At 32.7% G+C, this 27,822-nt stretch overlaps 3 protein-coding genes across 3 annotated transcripts; 2 read left to right on the top strand and 1 right to left on the bottom strand.

Moving 5' to 3' along the window:
* The first annotated feature begins 2,353 nt into the window (after positions 1-2,353).
* LOC117911654 lies at positions 2,354-5,894 on the top strand. Its single transcript, XM_034826057.1, has 8 exons — positions 2,354-2,459; positions 2,553-2,683; positions 2,848-2,947; positions 3,042-3,327; positions 3,438-3,604; positions 3,689-3,777; positions 5,694-5,783; positions 5,853-5,894. The coding sequence occupies exons 1-8, from the start codon at positions 2,354-2,356 to the stop codon at positions 5,892-5,894; spliced, it is 1,011 nt and encodes a 336-aa protein (XP_034681948.1).
* A 6,455-nt stretch (positions 5,895-12,349) lies between these two features.
* On the top strand, positions 12,350-13,362 carry LOC117911531. Its single transcript, XM_034825940.1, has 3 exons — positions 12,350-12,617; positions 12,737-12,783; positions 13,025-13,362. The coding sequence occupies exons 1-3, from the start codon at positions 12,434-12,436 to the stop codon at positions 13,151-13,153; spliced, it is 360 nt and encodes a 119-aa protein (XP_034681831.1). The 5' UTR covers positions 12,350-12,433; the 3' UTR covers positions 13,154-13,362.
* A 4,653-nt stretch (positions 13,363-18,015) lies between these two features.
* On the bottom strand, positions 18,016-19,587 carry LOC117911430. Its single transcript, XM_034825801.1, has 4 exons — positions 18,756-19,587; positions 18,589-18,675; positions 18,424-18,500; positions 18,016-18,278 (listed from the first exon to the last, which is right to left on the bottom strand). Exons 1-4 carry the CDS (start codon positions 19,143-19,145, stop codon positions 18,245-18,247), a joined length of 588 nt encoding a protein of 195 aa, XP_034681692.1. The 5' UTR covers positions 19,146-19,587; the 3' UTR covers positions 18,016-18,244.
* Positions 19,588-27,822: the final 8,235 nt, after the last annotated feature.

Below are 27,822 nucleotides of genomic sequence, written 5' to 3'. Positions count from 1 at the left end.
TAGATGAGAGATCTACAATGACAACCAAAATTTTGGTATTTTCGTTGGATGAGATTTAATCTGAAAACATCCATATCACATGTTTGAATTCTTTCTCTAATCTAATATGTATTTTTGTTTTGAAACCATTTTTTCCTGCTAAGGAAGATCTAGAGAGCCCCAAAGATAAATAGCATATACCGTATGAGATTTAAGGTTAGGGAATTGAGTAACACGTGAGGTGCTCCATCCCAAACCCACTCTACCATTCCTAGCGGCCAGTTTTCTCATATTGCCCCAACTTTCCATGCTCCCTTTTAGGTTTAAAAAGGTATGGGTATATATTTTTATTATAAGGCTACACTTGAGATAAATATGACCTATCTTAAACTCACCATTGACGTTTCTATTCTTGATGAAATCTAGGTAAAAAAAAAAATCTTAAAATGCAAAAAAATAAATAAAAATAAAAGTGAGAAAACTCGACTTTAGGAATGGTTAAGGGAATTTTAAATTGTTAAATTTTTATTCCAAAATCGATTTTCAATATATATGAAATTTTGACAAATTATTTCATATGCATATGGCTTATGCTTGGAAATTTGTATCTCATAAACATGTTGACATGGTAATCAAGGTATTGCCTTAAATTTTTTTACCAGAAAAAACCTTTAATTTGTCTTGCTATTAATGAATAATGAAATTATTGGGATTTAAAAATTATTAATGAAAGTCGTGTACTAAAAAAATAAAAATAAAAAGAATTTCAAAACCTTCCTTTTATAATCATCAAATTTATAACAAAAAAATGTCTAGTACTTAGGTTGTACCATGTCGGAATGCTAATATAATACAATGCTTTATTTAAATTATGTCATATAGATTTTATTAGTTGAATGCCAAAAGTTCCAAAATTGAAGGAAAAACTTTAATTATTATTTCTCAAATCAAACATTTAATTTTTTATTTCCTTTTACATTTATTTAAAATTTAATATATATTTTTTGCTCATGACAAATTATGTGTTAAAGTATTTTTGGAAGTTTACACACCTTCATCCACTGTGAATGCATTTTTCCTTAAAATTACTATTATGATCCACGTAAGCTAAAACCTATTTAAGCTTAATGAAATTCAACAATGATATGAATACTCAACAAAAAATTAAATAATAAATTAGTCTAAGATATATGATTTTTTTTATTATATTTTACATAGATTGCAAATAAATTAAATAACACGTCAGCTTGTTTAATCACATCAAAATAAACTTAAGTTAGAAGGCTTCTATAAATATAAATTATAAATTTAGTTATAGAAAATTGAAGAGGAACATAAGAAAGATTGAGCAAAAGAAACGACAAAATTATTTATAAGAAGTTATATTTATAATATGAGTCTCTCTATGCATCTTTTCTAAGCATTTTTCTCATCTTAAGTGTTTTCTTGGTACTACAATGAGAAAACCATGACTTTAGTATCTCCCATATCATTCGCGGCCTAAGAATGAAAATATCATAAATATGTGGTATATAAATATTTAGGGTTTGTTTGGAAATTGTTTTTTAGAACGGTTTTTTTGTCCTTTAAAATAAAAAATATAGAAAACACATTTGACAACCAAAAAATATTTCTATTTTCTGTTCTTAAAAAATAAAAAAAACACGGCATTTTCAGAGAACCTACTTTAGTTGTTTTCTATTACTTTTATTTGTTTTCTAAGAGTTGTTTTAAGAAATAATTATGCAAACATGTGGAATGATAAAAAATAAAACATTAAATATAAAAACTATTTTTAAAACATATTTAAAAATATTATAAACAGATTAAAAATATTTTAGGTTCTACATAAACTTTTATTCTATAGAAATCAAAGAACAATTTTTTAAAAACAGTTTTCAAAAACTATTTTTTAGAATTGTTTTCGAAAACCATTACCAGAATTTTATGAAAATATTGAGCAAAGCTTCCATAAATTATAAAAATGATAGGACCCAAAAAAAAATTGTAACAAATTTATATTTAAGTGATTTGAAACTTAAAAAGTTCCGAAGGATACTTAAAAGTTCCGAAGGATACTTAAGCAAACCTAGAACAATTAAATATTCTTTAAAAAAGTTCCTTTTATCTTTTGAGTAGAATGAGGCATCCGACCTAGACTGACATGATAAAATAGAAATAGCTATTTATCATTGAAGGAAAATAATCTAGGCAATAAGCCTCAACCAAACACAACTTAACCGAGCACCAAAACACCCACATCTGCAGCCAAACAGCCACAACCTTTCATCCCCTTCACTCTACTCTTTTTCTTCTCTCTTCCATAACAAATCCTTATTTTCTAAAAAGGTTTGGGGATTAGAGGTTTCCAACCATGGAAGACGGGAAATTACCAGGTCAGTGTTGTTCTCTTCATCCTCTCTACATCTTTTACATGTATATAGACAAATTCTCAGACTTGACATTCACTTTTCAACCAGGTATGGCTGAAAGGACATTGCATGCGTGAAATCAAGCTTATCATACAGAAGTTCAAACTAATACTGTCTTTGGATGCTTTGAATATTTTGCAGCGATTTCCAGAACATTAAGATACATCCAACCGTCCGACTACTTGTTCCGGGTAGAGTGTGTCTCTTCCCTGATGAACACAAACATTGAAAAATATGAATCAGGGAAATTTGAAGCAGGTGGCTACAAATGGTGGGTTTATTTGGAATCCCCTTTTCAACTTCTGTTTTCTTTCTTTCTTTTTTTCTTTTCCCCACTTAAATTTTTTCTTTTTTTAACATTTGCAGGAGATTGTGTCTCTACCCAAACGGGAATATAAAAAGTAATGGGAAAGGTTACATCTCCCTTTACTTAGCAATAGCAGATACTAAAAAGCTTCCTCTTGGTTGGGAGGTTAATGTTAACTTCAAATTGTTTGTGTTTAATCATAAACATGACCAGTACTTAACTGTCCAAGGTAGGATCTTTTCAAAGTGAACAAACCTCTTTACAATACTTTGGTTGCCATAGCATGCACTAATTGTATATATGTACTCACGATCACTACTTAGATGCTGGTGGGAAGCTAACCCGCTTCAATGTGATGAAGACTCAATGTGGTTTTCCTCAGTTTCTTTCGCTAGATGTTCTCAATGATCCTTGTAATGGATACCTGATGGAGGACTCTTGCATATTCGGAGCAGAGGTTTTTGTTATGAAATATAGTGGCAAAGGGGAGTGTCTTTCCATGATAAAGGAACCTGTTGATGGTACTTTCACTTGGGTGATTGAGAATTTCTCTACACTGAAGGAGAAAGTCATGTACTCTGATGTATTCACTGTTGAAGATTTCAAATGGCATGTGTTATGTACTTCCATTACTTCTAGTCTTTCTTAGTTACAGTATAGTAGATTAAGTTTCACATGCAAGCTGTTTGTTTATTTCTTGCTCTTCCTAAATGAATCAGGAAGCTAATTCTCTACCCCAAAGGAAGTTCTAAGACAAAGAACAAAAGCCTATCCCTCTTTCTAGAGCTGGCTGATTGTGAAACACTTGATAATCAGAGTAAGTTGTATGCTGAATTCGAGCTGTTGATAAGTGATCAAGGCAACCTTGGACATGTCAAACACCACGGTACATAGTATTCTTTTTCCTTCTTGTAAAGTTTGGTTTGTTTAGCTGAAAAGCATAACCATTTTTTCATCTGTCTGTTTGCAGCTAAGAACTGGTTCTGTCACTCAAAGAAGGAATGGGGACTCCATAATATGTTATCTCTGTGTGATTTCAATAACAAATCGAAGGGCTTCGTATTAATCTATAATTTGACGGTTCAAGCAAAGATTGCACTCATGATGCTCTCAAGTAATATCTCTAATTAAAAAAGAATGATGAATGTGCTTATTTTAAAACACGGTATATATGTTAATACCAAATATATATGTATTGCATTATGGAGATGCAGGGAGATATTCTCCTGCTTTAACTCATGACAAGGTTACTGTTGTCTGGTTTAAGTTGAAATGATATTGTCCTTCTACTTTGCCAGTTCCAAAATATTCTGTTGAAGTGAAGCACCAAACCAAAAACTTTGATCTCTTTGTTATTGGTTAGGGTTTTTTTGTAGTGTTTTGATGGGGTTTCTTTACAATTTCTTTGAACCTCTACAATGTTGAAGATCGGATAGAAAACTAAAGTGACATGTCATTTTTGCAATTATTTTGACCCATACCCCTAATAACCTTTAAAATAATAGATTGTCTCTGTAAATGTCTTAAATTAAAAAATATAAATAAAGTAAACAAATTTCTGGAAAATTATCATATTTAACTGCTGAAAACATAACCCTCTTAGGCATGCATCAATAAGTGGATCACAACGGTAAAGAATGGAAACATGTACATATATTAATGAAATATGTAATCACTAAATTATGTTTGGTTCATGAAAAATACTTAGATTATGTTTGGTTTCTGAAAAATATTAAAGAAAAAAATACTAAAAAAAATGTGTTTTTTTCATTATAAAAAAATGCTAAAGAAAATCAAATATAATTAAAAATTAATTAAAATTTTATATATTTTAAAATTATTTAATCTTTATATAATAGAGAAAAATAAGTAAAATAAGCTTAAAAATCATATAAAAATAATCTTAAATTTATTTATTTTTTACTTTTGTCTATTTTTTCTTTCCTTTTACTTTTCCTTTTTATTTTGTTTCCTCACATTTTCCTTTAAATTTTTCAAAAACCAAACATAGACTTAAAAAAGAAAAATGATAAATAACATGAAAAGCATTTAAATAACATGAAAAATTTGTAAAAAAAAATGGAGAGGATCAAGAAACTTTTTTTTTCTTTGTACTTTTCCTTCAACAGTTAAATAAAAGAACACATTTATAATTTTTCCACATGGTCATTTCTTTTGTTTGAATTCAATTTTTCTTCATTCTTTTCTTTTCTTTTCTTTTCCTCAAATTAACCTTCCTAGAACTAAACAATAACCTAAAAGTAAACAACCAAAGTGAAAAGCTACTAGGGAATAGAAGTCTATTAACATAATAAAAACAAGGGCTCCTCTCTTATTTGTTTTATTTATTGCAGTGCTCATCCTACAGTGCATTGGGCATGCTCCCCTAATCAATAATGGGGCTGTCCACAGTTATCGAAATGGACTGATGGAAGCTCCATACATTGGGAACCTAAGGGACAATAAGCTACAAAACTAAATGCTCAACCTCTGGAGATTATACATATAAGAACTTCTCGAGCATCATGTACAGTTGATCCAAATCATGCAAGCGATAATCTCCCACTATGACTATAAAAATAACAGTCTGGGTGAGCTTATATCTTTCTACCTTGATTCTTTCTTCTATTATCATCATCAGCATCATAATTCAAGTTCCTCTTGTGTTTTTTCTCCATAGCAATTTAATTATGTGCATATATAGTAACTATCTAGACATGTACTTAATTATCAGTGTGAAAGATTTGTAGCTCAGAGCTTTTTAATTCTTTCAGGAATTTCGAGATCAATGAGATATCTCCCACCAGCACACTACACCTTTAAAATAGAGCCTTTCTCACTTCTTTTGAAAGCCGACATTGAAAAAATTCACTCAGGTGAATTGTATAAATTAGTCTCTTTCATTCAGGGGGCTATAACTCTACCCAAGAGGCAAATCAACTAAAAACAACAAATGCCTGTCGCTATTTCTGCAGTTGTCTGCTTCCCATGTCCATTTCCTTAACCCAAAATTATATGCAGCGTACAAATTAATCATTGCACTGACAGGCAACATGAACGTGAAGGTAAACCCTTATTTTACTGTTTTATTCAATTATATTTCTATTTCTTGATTTTTCAACTTTTTCTTGCAGGCCATGGCAGATTCCCGGATTCAAATGATTGCATTGTTATAAATGATTCAACTTAGTAATACTTTTCCTCAAATTAACTTTCCTAGAACAAAGCAATAACTTAAAAATAAACAACAGAAGTGAAAAGCCACTCGTGAGTACAACTCAATTAACAGATCCAAAATAGGGAGAATTATGTTTTAGGAGTAGATGGGCCTTCAAATTAACAAAAGGTCCGTGTAACTCTTCAAATTGAGCGCAAGACTCAATGAAAGTATGGAAATTAAGTTGAAGGATATTATCCTTCAGTATTTTCAAAAATGTCCTTTGTTGATTTTGAGAAAAAAATTAATAGTTTTGAAAAATACTTTTATTTAATTTAATATTTTTTAAAAATATTTTTGATTTAATTTAATATTTAAAAAATACTTTTATGTAATTTAATATTTTTAAAAATACTTTTATTTAATTTAATATTTTTTTAAAATAAATTTATTTAATTTAATATTTTTGAAAAAAATTATTTAATTTAATATTTTTTTAAATAGTTTTATTTAATTTAATATTTTTGAAAAAAATTATTTAATTTAATATTTTTGAAAAAAATTAATTTAATATTTTTGAAAACCACTTTTATTTAATTTAGTATTTTTGAAAAAAAGTTATTGAAAAAAATTTATTTAACTTAATTTTATAAAATATTTTATATGTGTTCTTAAGGGTATATTTGTCCGTTACTATCTCATATCCTTCAACTCAATTTGAAGAGTTATATGGACCTTTTGTTAATTTGGGGGCCCATCTACGCCCAAAATATAATTCTCCCTCCAAAATAAGGGCTCCTCTCCTATTATTAGGCCTGCAAACCCTAATGAATAATGGGCTAGCTGTTCACTGCTAACGAAGTGGACTGATGGAATCTCCATGCATGGGGAACCTAAGGGACAATAAGTGATTATGAAGCTGAACTAAATGCTCAACCACCGGAGATTATAAATACAAGAACTTCTCAAGCATCATCTACAGTTGAACCAAGTCATGGAATTGAGAACCTCCCATCATGATTCTAACATCAATACTTATGTATGTGATCCAGTCAATTTTAGAGTGTGTTTCCTAAATTACTGTCATATACATTCTAAATCATATACATTTTCTTACGTGTATTGTCAAAATTGATCTCTTACTCAAGAGGTTAGAACTCTACCCAAGAGGCAATTCAACTGAAAGGAACAAATGCCTTTCCATATTTCTACAGTTGATTGATTCCAAAACAAAACCAATTTAAGAATCTAAAATGTAATGTAACATGAATGGATTTATAAAATTATATATCTAAAACAAAAATGATATTACATTCAAAAATTAGGGTCATATGTTGGTAACTTGAAAAAGATACTATCAATCAGATGATGATACATAACACTTTAATATCTCATTTATTTGTATTTTTATCCTATTTATTAGTACCTTAATTCAACGGTATAAATTTCAGCATACACATTTAACTATTCGGAGTTGAAATTTGATTGGTTTATGGATACTTTAGTTTAGCATTTTCCCATGACCTTAGGTTTTAGTAAAGGCCTTATTGTATTCCTTTCCGAATACCATCCTTAGGTTATTAGGTTAAGGTTACCTTAATCTATTCCTAACTTGGGTCAGGAATAGTGGCCTTGTAGAATCTAGCAACTCGAACAAGCTGGTGAAGAGCCTACCTCCCTCCGAAAGAGGTCCGATGTTGTACTAATGGCATAAGATACAATAGATAGGGTAGGACATACATTGTTCAAAGCTCTATATATAGCACTAACGAACGTGTTGGAGGCAATTCTCATCAAATTACGAAGATTGAAAGTATGGCATCACAACTTCTCCTAAATAAATTTTATATATTTTGAATTGTTATTTTCTTAAAGGCAAAGTTGTAATTAAATTAACATTTAGTAGTTTAATAAAAAAATTATAATTAAATTATTATTAATAATTCAACTTGTGTGATACTATAGACCCCCGTTTGGGGCCTCATCTCTCAGGCAACCTGTTTTGCCAAGTGTCATAGTCCCATAGGGCCACGTGTCGCCTCGTGGTTGGTGGTCATAGAATCAAATAATGGAATTGAGAAGCAAGTGAGTGTTTGACACGTGGCAGGGAGATGTTCTGGCCGTTAGAGAGGAGCGTATATTTTCTGTTAGAGGAGGAACCTTTGGCAGGGGGGTGGAGGCTTTTTTGAGACGTGCTGCCGGGGAAGATATTTTGGGGGAGCTTTAGACAGAAGAAGAAGAGGTGAGAAGAGCTAGGAGGAAAGGGGGCAGATTTCTGGGAGCAGAGAGAAAGGTGAGAAAAGCTAGGAAGAAACAAGGCAGCTTTTCTGTTACAGAGAGGGGGGATTTCTTTGGGCTAGAGAGAGTTATCCAGAGTGAGGCAGAGATTGAAGAAGGAAGAAGAAGAGGGTTTTATTGAGTTCCTGCTGATCTGGTTGGAGGGAATCATTCTCAGGTAGGCTTTTCTTCTCTTTTTCTATTCATTCTTGGGAGATATTTGGGGATTGCTAGTAAGTATGTTCATATATATATTTTTTATTTTTATGGTTCTTACTGAAGATCAGTTTGTCCTTATTTCTTTTTCCCCATGATATATCTGTAAATGCTTTGATTCTTGTTGGATTGCTCATTTGCTTTCACTCACCATCATCTGAGCCCATTATTTCAAACATGAGATGTGGCTTGTGTGAGTTCGTTTTATCCCTTCCCATTGTGCTCTTTTTTTTTTCGCCGTTTTCCCCTGTTCCTAGTACCCTCCCAGAGTGCATCAATTCTCTCATCCGTGTTTGAGGAAGGGAAGCAAAGTAGCAGACGAGATTTTCTGGGGGGAGCAGGGTGCTTTTTGTTACTGGCTGAGGGGTAGCTCTGTCCTCGAACGACGCCGGCGGCTTGCCGCCGGCGGCGAAACACCTTCTCCATCACCTGGACGCCAAGCAACCATTGAAGCTCCTTCACTTTCCCTCTCCTCTGATGGCCAGTGGGAAACTTGCTAATGCACACAACATATGTGTCAAATCCGGGTACATTGGCATGTGAAGACCAACTACGTACAAGGAGTATTGGCATATGAAGATTGTCATTACCATTTTCATCTAACAAATGAACTACACTCAGTGGACACTCCTTCTGCAGCATCCAAATCTCAATAATGTCACCCTAGTTTACAGCTCTGTGTACAAGCCGCTAGTCCCATACATATCCATTAATGACACTGGGGTGGGTGTTTCCGCATGAATTTTATTTCAATGGGGACGAATGCATGATGCCAGCTCCAGATTCATGTCAATCCAATTTCTTATTCCACTCTCTCTGGTGGCAAACATCGGTACACTCAAAAGCTTGTGCCCTCTTAAATTTGTCAGTGTCCATATTCATGACAGTGAAACGGATGAGGGCTTGGTTCAAGGCAACGTCTATAAAAAAAAAACATGGTGCTTCACTCCGGATTCAGGTCGGGCATGATTCATTTGCAGTGAGAGTGGCTTGGAATTTGTTGAGAGATTTAGAAAATCTGCCAGATCTAAAAAGATTTTCGAAGGAACAGGAGAATCCCAGATCTGACTGATACTATCCATGGCAACCGGAGGAAGGTCGTTGGAGCAGACGCTGACATGAGCTGTTGCTTGGTTGAAGAAGAGACACAGGAGAGCTCTATATGAAACGCTGGAAAAGGTCAAGCCAGAGTTAATGCCGCTAGGGTTTATGTCCTTGCTCCCAACAGTAGGACAAAGATTGATATCAACTGTATGTATATCAAAGAATGTTGGAGCAGCTTGGCATCCATGCATCAAGTTTGAAAGACCGAGAAGAGCAAATTGCTCAGAGGCTCAACCAGAAGGGGACTGTTACCAGCCCGACAACGTGGTGAACCATGCCTCATATGCATTTGATAGTTATTACCAGAAGAAAGGGAGGCCTTTCTCCAGCACGTTTCCAGGGGTGAAGGCGTAGTCCGGGAGTCAATTCTCAATCCAGCCGCAGCCAACACCTCTATAGAACCCCAAGAAGCAGCAGCAGGAAGAGGAGGAAAATGCAGAACATGATGAGCTTGATGGGAAGGCTGGAAGTGAAGGATCTTCCGCAAATCTGCCTGGTTATGGCACTGTTGAAGGACGTGTTGATAGTGTTCCAAATGGTGGAGCTGGTGATGTTCATGCTGTGGCCATCAGATGGTCGAAGACTGGCTGGCAGTCTATGTCCAAGGGCTGGGGCCCAGAACAGCATGAGCAATAGCCGAGGGCTAAATGGACAGCATCCTTCACTAAGATACTTGCAGACTTGATGGATGACTGGGATTGAAATGGGACAAGGACTGGTATGATGTCTTAAGGATGCAATATGTCATTGACTAGTCGCTTCTTGATCAAAGTGACTTTAATTGGGATGAAAACATGTGCATTATCACGGCCAAGGACGACGTATGGGACAACTACATTAAGGAACATCCTGACGCTGAGAGTATGAGAAGCACTGGCTGCCCAATTTACAAACAACTATGCATAACCACCTTTTGGGCCACGTGTCTTTTTATGTTTATTTTTATTTATTTTTTTATCTTCAATTTTGAAATAATTTCCAAATTTCCCATTTTCAAATAGATTCCAATTTCTCAATTTTCAAACAATTTTAACTTTTCAAATCTTCATCCTCAGTTTTTTTTATTATTTTAGTTAGGTCTCAAAATATCAATTTTAATAAAATTTGCTTCCACTTTCTATTCGGCAAGCAATTTTCAAATCTTTCATGATCTTTTCAAAATGTTTTAAAATAAGCTAGAATAAAATTCCGTAATTCCAAGCAAGGGAATTTATGGAATTAATTCGTGCAAAAATGAATCGGGCTTTGGTGGGGGCCCTACATATGAGATTTCATGATTGATTGATTGATTGATTGATTTATTGACATGCACGATTGATTTACTCTATTCCTTGATATGCGTTTAATTATATCTGTTCATTGTTCACTAACCATGTTTCATGATAGCGCGTTCGCGATTGCCGCCCAGGTACGCATCTATCACATCCCTCATATTTCACTCATTCTTTATACATGCTTTGCCTCTCATGTTGTGCATGATCGATTTGAGTGTTCATCGATTTTCTTGTTGACTGCCACGATTACTTCATTTTATTAGTAGAGACCCGACTTTAGGGACTTAGAGGGGTGCTATGGTCTTTACCGTACCTTCCCGATAAGTAACCTGACCCCCGAACCCGATCCTGTTTTTCACAGACCGCCTTTTCCAAAATAAGGAGTCACACTTAGGGTTTTTCTTTCTTATTTTGTTTACCCTTTAAAAATAAAACAAAAATAAGTGGCGACTCCAAGTCATTTTTCAAACAATAAATAAAATCAATTTCTTCAATTAAAAATCGAGCTCGCCATCGAGTGGGAAACGCATGAGCACGAAATGCGGGGTCCACAGATACTTTGTTAGATCATTTTTTTTTTAAAGGATGATTGGATGATTTATTTATTTACAAATGGAGTTTAAAAGAATAAACCATTACATTTTTTTTGCAAAATAATTTATAAATCTTATTTAAAAATTAAAATTTTCAAAAGTAAATAAGTTATTTCATAATAAAATAAATTGAAAAATTAATCAATGATCCTACTCCATGAATCAAGAATCAAAAAAAAAAAAGGAAAAATGTATGTTTAGATACATTTTTTGTCTTATATTTTTAAAAATAATAATAATAATAATGGTAACTCTTTATCAAATACAAAAAATTTAGAGGTTTAGATTAAAAAATAATAATAACGATTTTAAAAAATGTTTAAAAATTTGAGAATACTAAAAGAAATTTACTACCTCAAATTTTAAAAATTTTAAAATAATTTTTAAGAATATAAGTTAAATTTATATTATTTACATAAAAGTCTTTTTTTTAAAAAGTTATTACTTTTTTTATTTTTATATTCAAACAAAACCTTAATTTTAAAATTTTAACATATTATGATATCAATTGGAAGTGTGCTCTTGAGTTTTTCAAGTTCAATTGTAACTTGAACTCAATTAGGACCCAAGGGGATAATCTCTGTTAGATCACTTATAATCAGAACAAAATTACCAACCTAATCTAAAGAAAATAATTTATTTTTTTTCCCTTTTCTTAGAACTCCATATAAAGAACATTCAAAAGAAATTAATGCTCGTAAAAGCTTGTCCTTTCCAACAAGTGTACCCTCTAGAATTGTCGTCTTTCATGTGAATCAGAGGAAAATGCCATTAAAATCATATTTCAGAAAAATACTGGAGCTTTTACTGAAGACATATATGGCTACCATGGGAAACTGACATGGTCCCCATTGCAGTTGTTCTCATGCTTGATCACATAGTCCAAATATGGACAGACTTTTGGTGCTCACTGGTGGGAACTCACTAGAGAGAGAGAGAGAGAGAGAGGCATATCCCTTATTAGAAATATAAGAGTTTCAGAAATTCAAACTACTGAAGTGACCTACAAAGAGGTGTGGACCAAAGAAAACTCATCATAATCAGCATCATCTCTTCATTCACACACAGCTGGTAGTAGTAAAGGATTGTACGCAATGGCACAAGCTGTTAATTCCTTAAGCAAGTTTGCTTCACAAAATGTACAGGCAATTCATGGAGGAAAAGGAAAAGGAAGCATAACAACAAGAACCACAGAAATAGGAAGGAGATCAGGTCTCCTCCTGTCCTCTGTCCTTGCTGCTTCTCAAGTCAGTGACTCCAGGACTGAGCTTCTTAAAAGTAAAATGCCATTCATCTTTTATGTTTCTCTCTTCATCACCTCTTTCAATTTACTTTCATTTCTTGTAAAAGCTGTCTGTAAAAGCTATCTTACCCATTATTTGAAATTTCTGTGCCAGAATATCTGAAGAAATCAGAAGAAAATAAGGCCAAAAATGACAAGGAGGTAAAACTAAAATAAAATAAAAAATTGTGATTTGGTTTTTTTCAAAGCTTCATTTTCCAGCTTTGAAACTTCCAGCTTCACTTCAGTAGTTTGAATTTCTGAAACTCTTATATTTCTGATAAGGGATATACCTCTCTCTCTCTCTCTCTCTAGTGGTTATATTCAAAGCTTCATTTTCCAGCTGCTGATTTTGTCATACAAAACTTATCTCTCACTCTAGTCCTTTGATATTGGTTTACAGAGACTGGATAGTTTTTACAAGCGGAACTACAAAGATTACTTTGAATTTGTAGAAGGATCTTTGGCAGGGAAGGAGCAGCTATCTGAATCAGAGAAGGGTATTCTTGATTGGCTTAAAAAGAACAAATAAGGCCACTTCAACAGTTGATCGGTATATTATGACGGATTTAGTGTCAATTTATATTAAATTTCAGGAAAAACTTATTGTGTTTGTAGGCACTATGCAAGTAGATAAGCTTCTTAAAGGATGTGGTTGATAATTTTTCACATTACTAGTCTATTTTAATTTGTATAGTACCATTTAAAAGTTACATTTTTATGCCACTTTGTTCAGACTGAGTGTTACTATGGCATTTGGATTGGCATTAATTCTACTCTCATTTCAAAATACAACCATTGGAACTATCTCTCCATATAGCTTCAAACTTGGCCTTGTAGCCCAATTTCTTCTGATGACCACCATTGGAGCTGGGAAGTTCAATAAATGAATATGTTAAAGGGAGGGTGGTTGAGGGATATAAAAGTCTTGCTTACAGTCAAAAACCCCTCAATTAAACCCCATACCAAGTAAGTGAATCTCAATCAATATTAGATAGTCCTGTCTAAGCTTGTACACATCAGAGTGTTATCTTTGATCCTTAAACAAATTGATCCACTTGTACAGACCACTTCTTTCGCTACAACTGAGATTAAGGTTAAAGCCTAATCTTAAATGTCTTGCGATAGTTCATGAATAACCCCATCAAGTCATTAGCTCTCATGTCTTTTCTTACAACCTTGATCCACCCACATGCTTTTAGGCTTTCCTATTGTTCTTTCATCTCCTGTAACTTAGATCATGAGAGCCGGACTGCTGCCTAACACCCATGCCTAATTATATTTCATTTAGTGTTGCAAAAATGTACAATCGGGTTACCCTGATCGATGATTCTGATTAGATGTATATGGAAATGAGTGAACAAATTGATACAAAAAAATGCAGACAAATGAATGTGTTGGAGAGTTTAGATCATGTTGATTCGCATGCTCAACCACTAGCCCGTATTTTCCCAATCTTTGAAGTTGGGAGATTGGCTTGCAAGAAGTGGAGGAAAGAGCTTAGTCGGATCATAGATTTAGTCGAAGTCTACCAACAGCTTTTCTTAATGTGAGGAGATTGCTTCAAGATGTGGGAGTAATGTAAATGATGTGCTACCCAGAGAATACTTCTTTGAGAAAAATCCTTGAGATGTGTGATCCTCTTGCTTCTTAATTGTAAGTTACATCCCTTATCCATATGGAACAATCCTACTATATTTAATATTCAGTCAGCAAATCGTGCTGATACTAGTAGATTTTTTCCCATTGCTTTGACTAATCACAAATGCTGAAGATTTCTGAAGTCAAACCTTAACTTCCTTGGTGATTTCTCATGTTAGGAATGGCGGAGGCATCCAGCCTCCCTTTTAGTGTGATTGCAGGAGGAAATTAATAGATTGCCCAAGCCTTTGGATCTATTTGATCACATCCCTTGTGATTTGGACAATCAAATTGATTTGTATTTGAGCATCTTGAAAGTCCAAATTGATCTACTACTTTGACCATAATGAACTGAATATTCACCTACAAGCAAGAGAATAGCATGTTAAAAATTTTATTTTAATGAGACTTGGTACCATATATATAACCATGAACTTCATAATCTTGGTTACTGATAGCCCCTTTGGCAAAGAAAAGATATAATCATGGGCAACCCATAAAGAGCAGCATGTGTAGGATATGACTCATATTCCTTTGGGACTATAGATCGGTGGGAATTGGTCGTCGCAGTGCTCATGCAATCTGACTTAGATCACATGCATGTGGCAGATATTTATGAGTAAAATTTTGGTCAGATAAGCAATAAGGAGGCATTGTCATTAAGAATGGGAACACTCTTTAGCGAAAACAGCAGGTGAAGACAGGAAGAAATTAGATTAATGCGACAAACAATAAAGCCTCTCTCTTCAACTCCTGCCCTGTGACTGAGGGCTTTGTTTTGGTGGTAGTTGGAAGGACAAAAGATGTTTTCCCATGCCCCTTAAATTCTTATCCAACATGATGGAGTGCAGTGAGGCAAACTGGCAAAGACACCATTCTTTCTATATATTTCTTTAATTTGTCTTTGGCTCCAATCTCACTGCCTTCCTATCTTTCTTTTTTGTCGATTTATACTCAAATCTTTTAAAGTTTTCTTCACTGAAACCTTCACTGTCATCCCCTGGATTATCCAATGATATTAAATCAGGAAATGATGAGCCGAGCAACGGATGTAAGGGATGCTTTTGTCTAGATATTAAGATTTGCATTCTCAAAGATTAGTATTTCCCTACTTGAAGTTAATACCACCCAGTCTTAGGTTTCATTATTCAAAGACATAATCAAACAAATCCTAATTTAAGATGATGCATGAGATATGTTTATCTTGCTTCTTAATTGTAAGTCATATCACTTATTTATGTGGGACAATTCTATGACTATATTTACTATTTCTTCTAGTTCAGTTATCCATCATAAATATATTTTTTGCTTCACATTCACTAAACACGAATTATGAAGATTAGAGTATCATGCATGTATTAAAATGAACAGTTGGGGACTTGTCATGGTAGGACTCATGGAGCCATCTAGCTAGCCACCCTTTATGTGTCCTTGCTGGAGGACAGGTATTTTCGTAGTCTGCCCTTAAGAGTGAAGTTATGTGACTCTAAACTGACAACTAATTGCAAATTCTCTCCACTCCATCAATGTATTGCTTCAGATTCTTGGCCATGAGCTTTCCACATAGATTTGTAATAAGCTTTTTGTTTGTGGCTTTTCCCTCTCAAGGATATTAGCATCTTTCTACTTTGAAAAGATAAGGAATCATTCTAAACTAGATAATAATTTTCTGTCCTTGAGAAGCTTTAGATTTGATACCTTCAGTGCACATGTATTTATATTGGATGAACTTCATGAGGCTTAAATAGTTGATGAAACCCCATTTCAGCTGCTTGTATTTTCAAATTTTTCCATGTTAGAAAGGTTAACCATAGTCTTTTTTGAGCTAAAAAATGATGGGCAACCCAGAGAAGCATCTAGAATTTGAATCATATTCCTTTAGTACCATAGATCAGTGAGAATAGATCTTGGCAGAGGTCATGCACTTTGTGCATGCATGCTCATGCTCTCTGACTTAGACCACATGCGTTTGGCAGAATTTTACGAGTAAAATTCTGGTCATCAAAGTAGATTGGCAGAGACGAGAAGCGACGAGGAGAAGCTTGTCATGAGAAATGGGGACACCCTATGGCGAAAACTGTACTGGAGACATGAAGAGAATAGATTAATGTAAGAAACAACAAAGTCCCCTCCCCTTCCCCTTCCCCTCCATATTGTCAGGGGATTGGGGACTTTGTTTTGATGGTAGTTGGAAGGGCAAAGATGTTTTCCCCATACCCTCTTAATTCTTATCCAAAATGATGGAGTGTAGTGAGGCAAAGCCTAACTATTCTTTCTATACATTTTCTTTGGTTTGTCTTTAGCTTTCCCGACCCTTGATTCCTTTTCTTTTCTTTACATTTTCTTGACTAGATGTGTCATGTGTGAGTGAAGCTACGAATTTTGACATCCTAAATTCTCAAATGCATTCTTTCTCTTTATCCTCTTCATTTTCTTGAATAGAAAACAGAATTGACTGGGAGTAGTTTTATGAATAAAGAAATGAAGGGACATATAATTGTGGATGACACCAAGTCCAATGACAGCTTCAAAGCAGACAGGGTTGGAGGAGGCAAGAAATACATATAAAATATTAAAAACAAGTATGATCCTTCCTAATGAGATAAAAGAGGCCATATAAAATTAAATGGGGCATGTTGAATTAGGTCAGGAAGATCTCAGGCAGGATCTCCCGGGCTTGAAAAAAGCTCAAGGAGATGCATTTGAAATATTCCAACATTGAATCTGGCATTTCCTCCTCACCCCCTCACTCTTATCTGACTGCCCATCACCCATTTAACCCTTTTCTTCATGCTGTCTCATTTTTCTACACTTGCATTAGGCCTGAATTTTTATTTGTTTTTGAATTTATGAGGGCTAGAACCATCTGGATGGTGCCTTGTCTGGACACCCAGAGACACAGGTCTTGTCTCTATTACACCCCCAGACTTTTCCAAGGTCTGGCTCTATACATGTATAGAGCTTTCCAATATAAATTTTGAAGGCATCCCACCTAAACAAATCTGATAATTTAACCTGTATTGGATCATATCTCCAGTGACTATCCACCAATTCTAGGTGGGTGGAACTTCTTTTTGTCCTGTATGTTGTTGAGTAATATGATTATATGTTTTTTTTAAAATAAAATAAAATAAAATTATACTCATATCTCACTGTTCAATTCTATCTAGAATGGGATGGACTATTAAATTTGCATGGATTCAATAATGAGCTCTCCCTCTCACTCACTCACACTCTGATGGATGATGAGAAAATCTGAGATTTTGTTGAAGGTTTTGTAGTTGTTATCAGTTTAGGAGGCAAGTGTTTTGAGATGAGTTGGGGAAATGGAACTGGGAAATACCAAAACTGAAAATTATGAGAAAAGAGTACACATGGATTATGTTGGAGAAACTGAAAAGGTTAATGCATCTGCTTCATTGTTAAGAAAACATAAGTTCCCAAAGCAGTTTTGTACTTTTCTTTAAAAGGGTCCCCTAAATTTTGGAAACAAAACATGGGTTTGCTGTGAAGCAGCAAGTAATACAGCATCTATATGTCATTCACTGTTAGAGGAGATTATTGTTGTTCAAGGCCAAGTGGGTTGGAATATTGACATTCAGATTAGTTAAATGTAAGTTAGATTATGGGGTTTTTTTTTCAAATTGCAAGTTGTGAAATAGGAGAGAGCATGGGGCTCCATGAAAAGAAAAGGGATTGTCCCAAGGACTCAGAGAACAACTCATTTGTGCCCACTATTCAATGACAAAGAAATTAAATTTTGAAAACATGAAATTTTATTTTCTACTTTTGCTCTCAGGGTGTTTCCCACTGCATTGACAGCCAAAAAAGAGAAGAAAAGAAAAGAAAAGAAAAGAAAAGAACAAGATCCCTTTTGAGATCCAATTCCCTTTCCTTTGGCAGCTCTCCCAACACCTCATTTGGAGCAACTCCCTCTGCATCAATTACAGCAACAAGTGATGTGGGAGCCATGGAAATCACCTCATCTCATGCCCATCCTCTTCCCTTCAAACCACCTGTTGAAGGAAACTTGATAAAATTAATAACCAGAAGAGAGCTACACACACAAAAGAGGAGGAAAAAAAATGCTGATAGCTCAAGCATTGTAACATTGAAAAAAGAAACTGGTTGATTGTTAAGGCAAAAACAAGGATACTCAACTGGTTTTGCTGGAGTTGGTTCCCAGACATTGAGGAGTGTAGCAGACCTAAATGCTTCTGAAATGCTGCAGATCTCCCCTGCAAGAAACAAGCTTTGTATCAAGAAACAGAGCAGAGAAGAGTGGGAAATTTCATCATCTACCCCAGAAAGAAGCATTCCAGGTACCTTGAAGTGAGTTGTGGAGAAGCCTTGAGAAAAATCCAACACACTCTCCATTGAAGCTTGGTTGTTGTTGAGAGTGAAACCATTGTTCTGTGAAATTGATAGAAATTGAATTACAAAATCTCCGTATCTCACACTGGTTATAAGCAATGCCGTTTCAGTGTACTCACCTTGGAGAAGTTGAAGAGAGGAGAGCTAGCAGTGTCATCAAGAAAAGAAGGATCTTCCTGCTCGACGCGTCCCCTATGTGTCCTGATTTTTTGCCTTTTTCCATTGTTTTTCACCAATGTGGCAGCCATGGAATGAGGATAGAAGCACCCATTATCATCATTGCAGTACCCTTCATCTTCCTGGAAATGTGGAGGCCCAGAAGATGCATCAGAAACCATGGACAAGTCTTCTTCTTCTTCTTCCTCAGCCTCATCTTTACCTCTTTTCACTTCTCCATCTACAAACCCACTACCTCTATGTAAAGGGTCTGCAGAAAGAAAAGAGTGCTCCAAGTACAGGGTCCAACCAGACTCACACCCACTACTGTATTCTGAAGCCAACATATTCATTCTACAATGCCCTTCTCAATAAACCCCCAAATGGCTCTTCTTTCTTTATCAGGAGGAAAGCCTCAGACTGAAAAAAAATCCTCCCTCTCCCCCTCTCTCTGTCTCTCCCTGTCTCTGTTTCTCTCTCACATACACAGACCCCTCCCTCTCCCTCTCCCTCTTTCTTGGCTGTAGGGATGTGTGTGTCTATTTTTAGTCTTCTACGAGTAGGATAGAAGAAGGATAGTGGGAAAAAACCAAGCGAATCGGACTCAAATCCTAGACTAGTTTTGTCCTGACTCTCCCCATTCGCCTCTCTATGTGAATGAATCAAAAGTGCCAGTTGGGTTGGTTTGAATGAGAGAGAGAAAGATAGAGAAAGAGAAAGAGAAAGAGAGCCACAACGCCTTCACATGGTGGACAGCGGGGCACTGTGTACTCCCCTTAACAAAACTAGGTACACCTCCATCTTCTCTTCCACAGTATATGGACACCTATCCCGTGATCACTCCACCCTTTTGTCCCTCACTTACTCCCCCCAAATTATAGCCATTCATTTTCTTTTCCCCTCCTTTAACCCTCTCTTCCCATTTCTTTCACTTAATCACTATTCTTCTTTTTTAATTTTTAGTCGGCCCCTACTACACTCGCTGCTTTCCTTTGTATTCTTGGTATTCCTCCCCACCTATAATTGAGTTGGGTTGGGTAAATACATAGACAATTCCTTTTATGTACCTCCCCTTTTTTTGGGTTGTTTAGGCTCATCTCTTGGATTTCAAGACATGCATTAAGGAAGTTGTTTAAAAATGTTAGGGTTTTGTGACCTAGTTCATTAATTATTAAAGCTTGACTCTTATTTATTAAGGTCATGAACACATTGAATTATGTTGTGAGAAAACCCGATATTATTAGAGCTTTCATTTAAGTTTATTACTTAATAACTAAAAGCTTTTAACCAAAAAAAATTATATATTTTAAACTTTTTCCTAAATTAAGCTTTGTTTTAAACTGTTTCCAATCAAAATTTTGAAGGACAATCTTGCTATAGTATCAAAATAATTATTTTTTTTAATAGATCCGTAGTGTTATATGTGTAATGACTTGCTCTCAATTATGTAAATATTGTCTATTCTGAGTGGATTCATAATCCCGATATGATGTTTGTTTGTTTGTCCCCATGAGAAGTATTTACTTGTTTAGTTTTATACAATAAAAATATTATTTTTAAATTTAAAGTCGACAATTATGATCCTATACTAGTGAAAAGGAAAAAACAAAAAAAAAAAGGTGAGATTGAGGAGGATATTTGGTGTGAAAAGGGAATGAGAGGAGATTGTGTGGAGCGTGGGTGCATGAGTCATGAATGGACAGAGGATGACAGTGTCTCGGGGGTTGAAGTGGTGCTTCCACAGTTGACTATATGTTTTTTCATGGATTTTCACATGCCCTCACCACCTCCTCACTTTCCAAAATTTACTTACACACACATGTGGGAGCACGTGTGCATTTGCATATATTTGTACATCTTCCCATGCAATCTCCTGATTCTTCCACATATTTACACACATGTATGCACGTGCACACGCACTTCCACCTAAATTGCTCTTTTAAATTCTACCTTCTCCTTGTATTGTTTGGTTCTCCTTCCGATGCATGCCTACTTTCTTTCTTTTTCCTTTTCTTTCCCAACTATACTCTAGGGTTTGGCACCTTCCCATCATCTTTTTCTTAATCGTATTTTAAAAGGGAAGCTACTTTATATAATAACTACGCTATTTCGATACATGTAGTACACATTTAGGGTTTTGCATGTGTCAACTAGCCTATTGTTTTTTCATGGAGCACCCCTTCAAGCTTTTTAAAAATTATTATATTATACACTTTTAAAAAATATTTTTAAAATTTTTAAAAATCACTTGTATCATTTTATTTTTTTAAGAAGTATTTGATAGGTTATTCTATCAAAAACACTTTTAAGAAAATTGCTTCAGTTAAAAACACTTCAAATGAAAATATTCACACTAAACCAGATTGAAATGATAAGTTTATAGAATACCTAAGAAAATACTTAAGAAAATTGAATTAAATTGAAATCAATATATCAACTAGTTGAATATGAAAGCTTTGGTTGCATCTGAAACTTCTCCTAGCGTTGGTTTCTTATTCATTCGATTAAATAAAAAGAGAAAAAAAAATTGTAATAAAAAAAAAGATTTAATTGTTTAATGGATGTTGTTTATATGATCATCACTGTTTCTATTCCTCACATCAATCATAATAAACTAAATTCTATGCATGGTCAATTATTACCATCATATACATTCACTAAAGTGATCATAACTGGATTAAAACTTATGGATTATCTAACAACAATCATTACCTATATTTTTCGATCAATTAAGATTAAGTCGAGTTTTATGATCAGACAAATGCAACCCTACTAAAAACCGATAAAATTATAAAGTATAGGATGAATGACATGTTTTATACAAAAGTTTTAAACATAATGCTAATAGTAAATTTTAAAAATTTCTTTTTTTGTCCTTAATCCACGACCCGAATAAGTGATCCCAATCTACCTCAAATATAAGTTAATAGTCAATTTTAAAAAAATTAATAATAATAATAATAGGCTAATTCACGGACAAATTTGAGGTTTTGGAACTAGTGACTGAAGTTACAAAATCATAAACCCAAAATGATGAGAATGATTTCAAGAATTCTTATCGCAGAAAAATCTATCTATCATACTTTGTAATTACACCCATGAACATGCACACTATTAGACGTAATGATTCACTAACTGCGGGTCCATGATATAGATGTTGGACCCATTAACACACAAATCACATGCATGGCACCTCCATCTTCTGAAAATATTTCGAGGAAAAAAAAAAAATCTTTATCATCAACAGTACTGAAAGATTTTGGGCCTCATCGTCTCTTCCAAAGGACCCACATCGGAAAATCAGAAAAATTAAAGCCATGTGCACTTCCCCTTAATCCGTTCACTAATGTGTGGAAAATGTGTTGACAGTAATGCCATCAATTAATAGCAGCCAACTCACTTGGGAAAAGCCATTAACTTATCCATGTGCTAATTTTATGACTTCGCTAACAAGCAGGACAAAATTTTCAATGCTCTCTATTAGTCAAAAGGACAATTTGTCCAACCCACATGATATTGTGTGGATAAGCTTAAAAGTTTCGCATTTAATTTGAAGGTTATAAGTGCTTTTCACTAAAGCATGAGCCTTTTTTTTCATATATATATATTGCCCAAAAGTTCTTTTTTTATATTGGAGAATCATAATTCAAAAGGTTAGGACATGATTTTGGCTTTTCTTTAGTACAATTGAGAATGTAATTGTTTTATTAAAAACTTTTAGAAGGTGTTTTGGTCAATGTTTTTGTTAATATACCTTTTCCAAAAAAGCACTTTAATATAAGTAGTTCCAAAATCACTTTAATATAAGTAGTAGCTCAACCAAATGCACCCTTAGTCTCAAGATATATTAAGAAATTTGTTAGTTTTTAGAAAAATCGTAAGTTATCGGTTTTGTATTTATCAAGTATGTAATCTCAATCATTGAACGTATATGATAAAACCTAAATCATTAAATAAAAGTACAAATAAATTAAATCAAAGTATAAAAGAATAAAATTAGTATCAAAGAAATGAAACTGAAAGTATAAAAGAATATAAGTCAATAGGACATAAATTAATTAGTCATAAAATAATTAGCCAAATTATACACGTGACATTTTATGATTGGTATGCTAAGAAGACCTTGTATATTATGATTTAATGTGAAAAAATAAATTCAAATCGTATAAAGTAGGGAGAGAAAATGAAAACGATCAAATTCTAGGGGAATTTATTTAATTTATTACTAAAAAAATTATTAAAAGCTTCCATCAATTGAAAATCTTTAAGACTTAAATTTCATGGTTTCAAAGGAGGCGAAAAAAAATAAAGGGCCTACTTAGGAACATTTTCAAAAATGACTTGAAAAAATGGTTTTTTGTTTATTTTTAGAATAAATATATATTGAGGAACTTGGAATATTCTTAATTTGGCTTTTTTATGTTTTGAAATATTTTTAAATATAACTTTTATCAACAATATTTCCTTTTCAATCATTCTTTATATTTATGTAATTCTTTTTTTTAAATGTCTTATTTTCAAAACAGATCTCAAAAACCATATTTATTAAAAAGCATTTTTTTTCCCCTTAAATACCAAAAAGCTCTTTTTGAGATACACAAATAACCATTTTTTTCTACTCCATTCTAAAATTTTTATTCTAAATAGTAATAATAATTAATGTTGAAAAAATTGGTTGATCATGACTTTGAATATATATATATATATATATATATATATATATATATATATATATGTATATATAGTAGGAGGAAGGTGGCAAGCCCTCCTTGTCTATCATTCCCATGTATTAACCAACAATATTAATAAAAATTCAGTCATTCATGAAAAAAAATTATAGTTTCAGATAGAATAAAAAAATAAATAAAAAGTAATTTTAGGTATGAGAGACTAATCCTCCGACTAATTTCCTTGATCTAATTTTAAATATTTAGGGATAGAGAATCAAGGTATCATCTAAGAAGGTGTTTGTTTTTTTTGCTTTTTGCTTAAAACAATTTGTTTTTAAAATTTAGGTTGTTTATTTTTCTATTTTTTTATAACTTATTATAAATTTTTTACTGAATAGAAAAAAGTCAAAATATTTAACTTTTTCTAAATAGAAAAAATAACATATTAATTTTTCTTTACTTTTTAATACTTAATAGAAATAAAATTTTATAAAAACAAACAACATGATATTTAACACTATTAAACGTTAAGTTTCTATTTAAAATTAAGCAAAAAAAAAATAAACAAACACCACCTAAGTATATATGAGGTTGCAAGTGTCAATAGAAATTGAGATGTATTCAGAGCTTTTTTTATGAAAAGAAACATCTTTAGGAGGAAATAGTGATTGTTAAAAGGACTTATCATAGAAAAGATGGGACAACACCCCCACTTACAAAGAAATGTAAAGCAATGCCTCCACTTCCACAACAAAGATGAGGTGTTTTTTCCTCTCATGTAAGATGGTGGGGATAACCACCCACCCATGAAAGATCCCTTTTCTTAGGAAAGATTGTAAGGAGAAAAATTCTTCTTGGAAAAGGAGAAAACCCCTTTGCTTCAATGAAAGAACTTGCCTTTGTCCCATAAGATTTTACAAAAAAAAAAAAAAAAAAAAAGGGGAGAGCTTTTTAAACATTAGTCACATTTTAAATAATTTTTTTATTTTAAAAAGAAGTTCAAAAATTATTTAAATGTGATTTATTAAGCAAATTTTTATTTAATAAAATTTTTCAAAATATCAAAATTATATTAATGACATTTTTGAGATTTTAAAATCTATTGTACAAAAGAGGAAAATTTTAAAATAACTAAGAGATACCAAATCTTACATATCATTATTGAACGTATATGGTAAAATATGGGTTATTGGATCCATATGAACATTGGGTTGGGGTAGCAATTCTTTTCAATGGGCCTTCTTTGTATTTTGTGAAAAGTCAAGCACTCAAGTAAGTAGGTCAACCTAATAGAACCCAAATAAGAATAATTGATTTAAAAGCATATCTAAATATGATTTAATTATAGAACAGGTAACACCATGATTAACTTATTTAATAATAAGGTTCGAATTAAGTGAAGTTAGATCTTATTTAAGTCGATATGATTAACCTCTGCATCTAACATATTTATAACTTAATTAACTTATTTATCAAAAATCATATTTTAAGTGAGACTAATAAAGGTTAAATAAGTTATTACAATTAAGCTAATTAATGTGATTAGCAAATAGATCGATTCAGGTCAAATCCATATTATATAAGTCAATCCAAAAACAACATATTTATTAGACATCATGCATATCGATACAAATTTGACATAAATATAATTATATTTAACCCAAAATTATATCAAGTTTGAATTATGTTATGTTTTGTCACCCTATGATTAAGGTATAAAAGGATAAAATCATATATTAATAATTAGAGAGATTAAGTATAAAACAATAGTATTGAACTTAATATGAAATAATAAAATCTAAATATATAGACGATGTATCATGATTGAATCGATATTATAACATAGTTTTGCAAAACGATATGAAAAGACATTATCCTCTTAATTAGGGATATAAGATGGTTACAACTTACACACATAGATATTGCAATTTATGAATTAATTATATCCCATAATTAAAGGTGAAGTAGGAAAACTTGTGTGTTGTATCAGGGTGGAAGAAGTTGGCATGAGGCATCATGGCATCAAGGCATCTTTTCAATAGAACATAAAAGGAAAATTAAAGATAATACAAAGAGAGAGAGAGAGAGAGAGAGAGAGAGAGAGAGAGAGAGAGAGAGAGGAAGGGGGTGAGACACATGGGCACACAATAATGAAGAATAATGGATTCTACTAGGCACTGCTTCACCGCCCATGTGATCGGTTGCTGTAAGTGCTCCCACCATAATTGAAGGACATGAAAATTGGGCATCAACCTAGCTCTCAAACTAAGCCATGGCCATCACCTCTACAGCCTTCGATTTAGGCCTCACCTCAACATGTACCTTGCCTTCATGTAGTTTGCCTCATCCTCAACATTATGTTTTCAAAATAAGTTGGTTGCAAACTATTTCTATAGGGAAAAGTGGGTTACGACCCGTTAATTTTAAAAAATTATAAAGAAAAGAACTCCAAATTTTATAAATTAATTTTATTTTCATTCATTTAAAAATATTAGAAGTATTAAAAATATTTTAAATTTTTAAATATTTTTTAACAAAGTTTTAAATAAAATCTTTTCTTAAATTTAAACTAAAATACTCTTCAATTTACATATTTACTAATATAATGTATGGTGTCGGTGCAACTCTCATATCTAGAGGTATAAGTAAAATCGAAAAAACTCAAAATCTATATTTTATTTTCCATAATCATAAACATAGAATGGATTTGAAAATTTTTAAACCAATTTTGTCGGTTTGATTCTCATTTTTTTGCTTTCAAATTAATAAAAATTGAAATAAACTAATATTTTAATATTTATATATTATTATTTGATATTGGAAAAATTTTTTATTTAAAACTCTATTAAGTAATGCATAGTTTTTATATTATTTTTAAATATATTTATTATATTTTGAATATAAAATTTTTAATTTAAAACCCAGTTAGCTTTAATCAATTTTAAAAATAAATTAAGCTTAAAATTTAAATTATCTTAGGTTCAATAATCATCGTTTATATATTCAATAATCATCGTTTATATATATATCAAGTAAAAAGATTTTTCCCAAACATTGAAAAGAAATGGCATGTGTTAATAATAATAATAATAATAATATTTGATCCTATGGTAAAAGAAAAGAGGCAAAGTCATTGAGAAGTGTGCAGGGCACCTGATGTAGGAGGGAGAGCAGGTACCACAGCTGGCAGGCGTCGCCACGTGGGGCGGACAGGTACACGCTTTGTCCTGTACTTATGTACGGACGGGTGTACCAAACAGCCACCACCACCTTTCATGGGCTGGACTGGGGTAGGATGGGCTTTGCCATCTTTGCTATCTGTCAGGATGCCACGTGGACTTCCAGAACAGACATGGGCTCGATCATTTTTGTGGTCCAGATCATGAGGCCCACGGAGAAAACAACCGAGAGAAAGGGATGTTGACAGGCCTACCCACCCTTAACTCTAAGGTACTCTTGTCCTCTCTCCCGCCCTACCAATTCTCACTACTCATATTTAGGACTTTTCCCAAATACTAGGAAAATAAAAATATTGCACAATATATTTTTTTAAAAAAAGAAAAATTATGTATATATATTATTTTAGGTAACAAACAAGTCTTACAACCTCAATTAGGTCCTGTTTGGATTGACCTTGAGAATGATTTTAATAACAATTTTGTATTTATTTTATTAATGTTATTTAAAATACTTATATTTAAATAATAAAAAACCTTAATAAATATTAAAAAAGAAACATGGTATATAAATAGAATAAAAGTTTTATAATATTAATATCATTGTTTATAAATTATAATTTTAGCTTTGACTTCAATTATCAATAATATCCAAAAAAAAAAAAAACTATTTCAAATAGGCTAAGATGTTAGTAATAAATATGTAAGAAGAATGATATATTTAATATTTTTTACTTATTTTATAACATTATTATTTTAAAAGATTTAAGCCTGCTATGAAATTATTATTCTTTTCAATTATAGAAACATAAAATAATTTGATAAATTTAATGTTATTAAAAATCAAAAGTCTGTTTGATAGTAATTTTAAGAAACGTTTTTAATCCTTCTAATACTTGAAATAAAAACTTTCAGAGTGTTAAAAATGTTAGAAGTATTTCCTATAATCATTATCAAATGTATTTTAAGAGTCCGTTTGACAATAATTTTATAAAGTAATTTAACTAAAAATATTTCGAATAAAAATACGTTTAAATCACTCCAAATTCATAACTATTTATTTAAAAGGCAATTTCAATATTGAATTGGTTTTCATTATGCTCACTTATTTGAATATAATTCCAAGAACCAAGTCTTAGGTGTACCAAATACAAGCATATATTAAATGCAATAAGCATGGAAAA

This window comes from Vitis riparia, chromosome 3 (genome assembly GCF_004353265.1).
Source record: "Vitis riparia cultivar Riparia Gloire de Montpellier isolate 1030 chromosome 3, EGFV_Vit.rip_1.0, whole genome shotgun sequence".
NCBI lineage: Eukaryota > Viridiplantae > Streptophyta > Magnoliopsida > Vitales > Vitaceae > Vitis > Vitis riparia.
Note: the sequence above shows the minus strand (reverse complement) of the source record. Positions and strands in the feature narration are given on the sequence as shown.

What these genes read in the sequence shown, in the direction of transcription:
- LOC117911531 (XM_034825940.1), top strand. Translation starts at nt 12,434, where the DNA reads ATGGCACAAGCTGTTAATTCCTTAAGCAAGTTTGCTTCACAAAATGTA. An exon ending in CAGGACTGAGCTTCTTAAAA is followed by an intron (nt 12,618 to 12,736) that starts GTAAAATGCCAT and finishes TTTCTGTGCCAG; the next exon opens with AATATCTGAAGAAATCAGAA. An exon ending in AGGCCAAAAATGACAAGGAG is followed by an intron (nt 12,784 to 13,024) that starts GTAAAACTAAAA and finishes ATTGGTTTACAG; the next exon opens with AGACTGGATAGTTTTTACAA.
- LOC117911430 (XM_034825801.1), bottom strand. Translation starts at nt 19,145, where the DNA reads ATGAATATGTTGGCTTCAGAATACAGTAGTGGGTGTGAGTCTGGTTGG. An exon ending in CTCTCTTCAACTTCTCCAAG is followed by an intron (nt 18,676 to 18,755) that starts GTGAGTACACTG and finishes TCAATTTCACAG; the next exon opens with AACAATGGTTTCACTCTCAA. An exon ending in TCTCCACAACTCACTTCAAG is followed by an intron (nt 18,501 to 18,588) that starts GTACCTGGAATG and finishes TGTTTCTTGCAG; the next exon opens with GGGAGATCTGCAGCATTTCA.
- LOC117911654 (XM_034826057.1), top strand. Translation starts at nt 2,354, where the DNA reads ATGGAAGACGGGAAATTACCAGGTCAGTGTTGTTCTCTTCATCCTCTC. An exon ending in CCAGTACTTAACTGTCCAAG is followed by an intron (nt 2,948 to 3,041) that starts GTAGGATCTTTT and finishes ATCACTACTTAG; the next exon opens with ATGCTGGTGGGAAGCTAACC. An exon ending in TGGACATGTCAAACACCACG is followed by an intron (nt 3,605 to 3,688) that starts GTACATAGTATT and finishes GTCTGTTTGCAG; the next exon opens with CTAAGAACTGGTTCTGTCAC.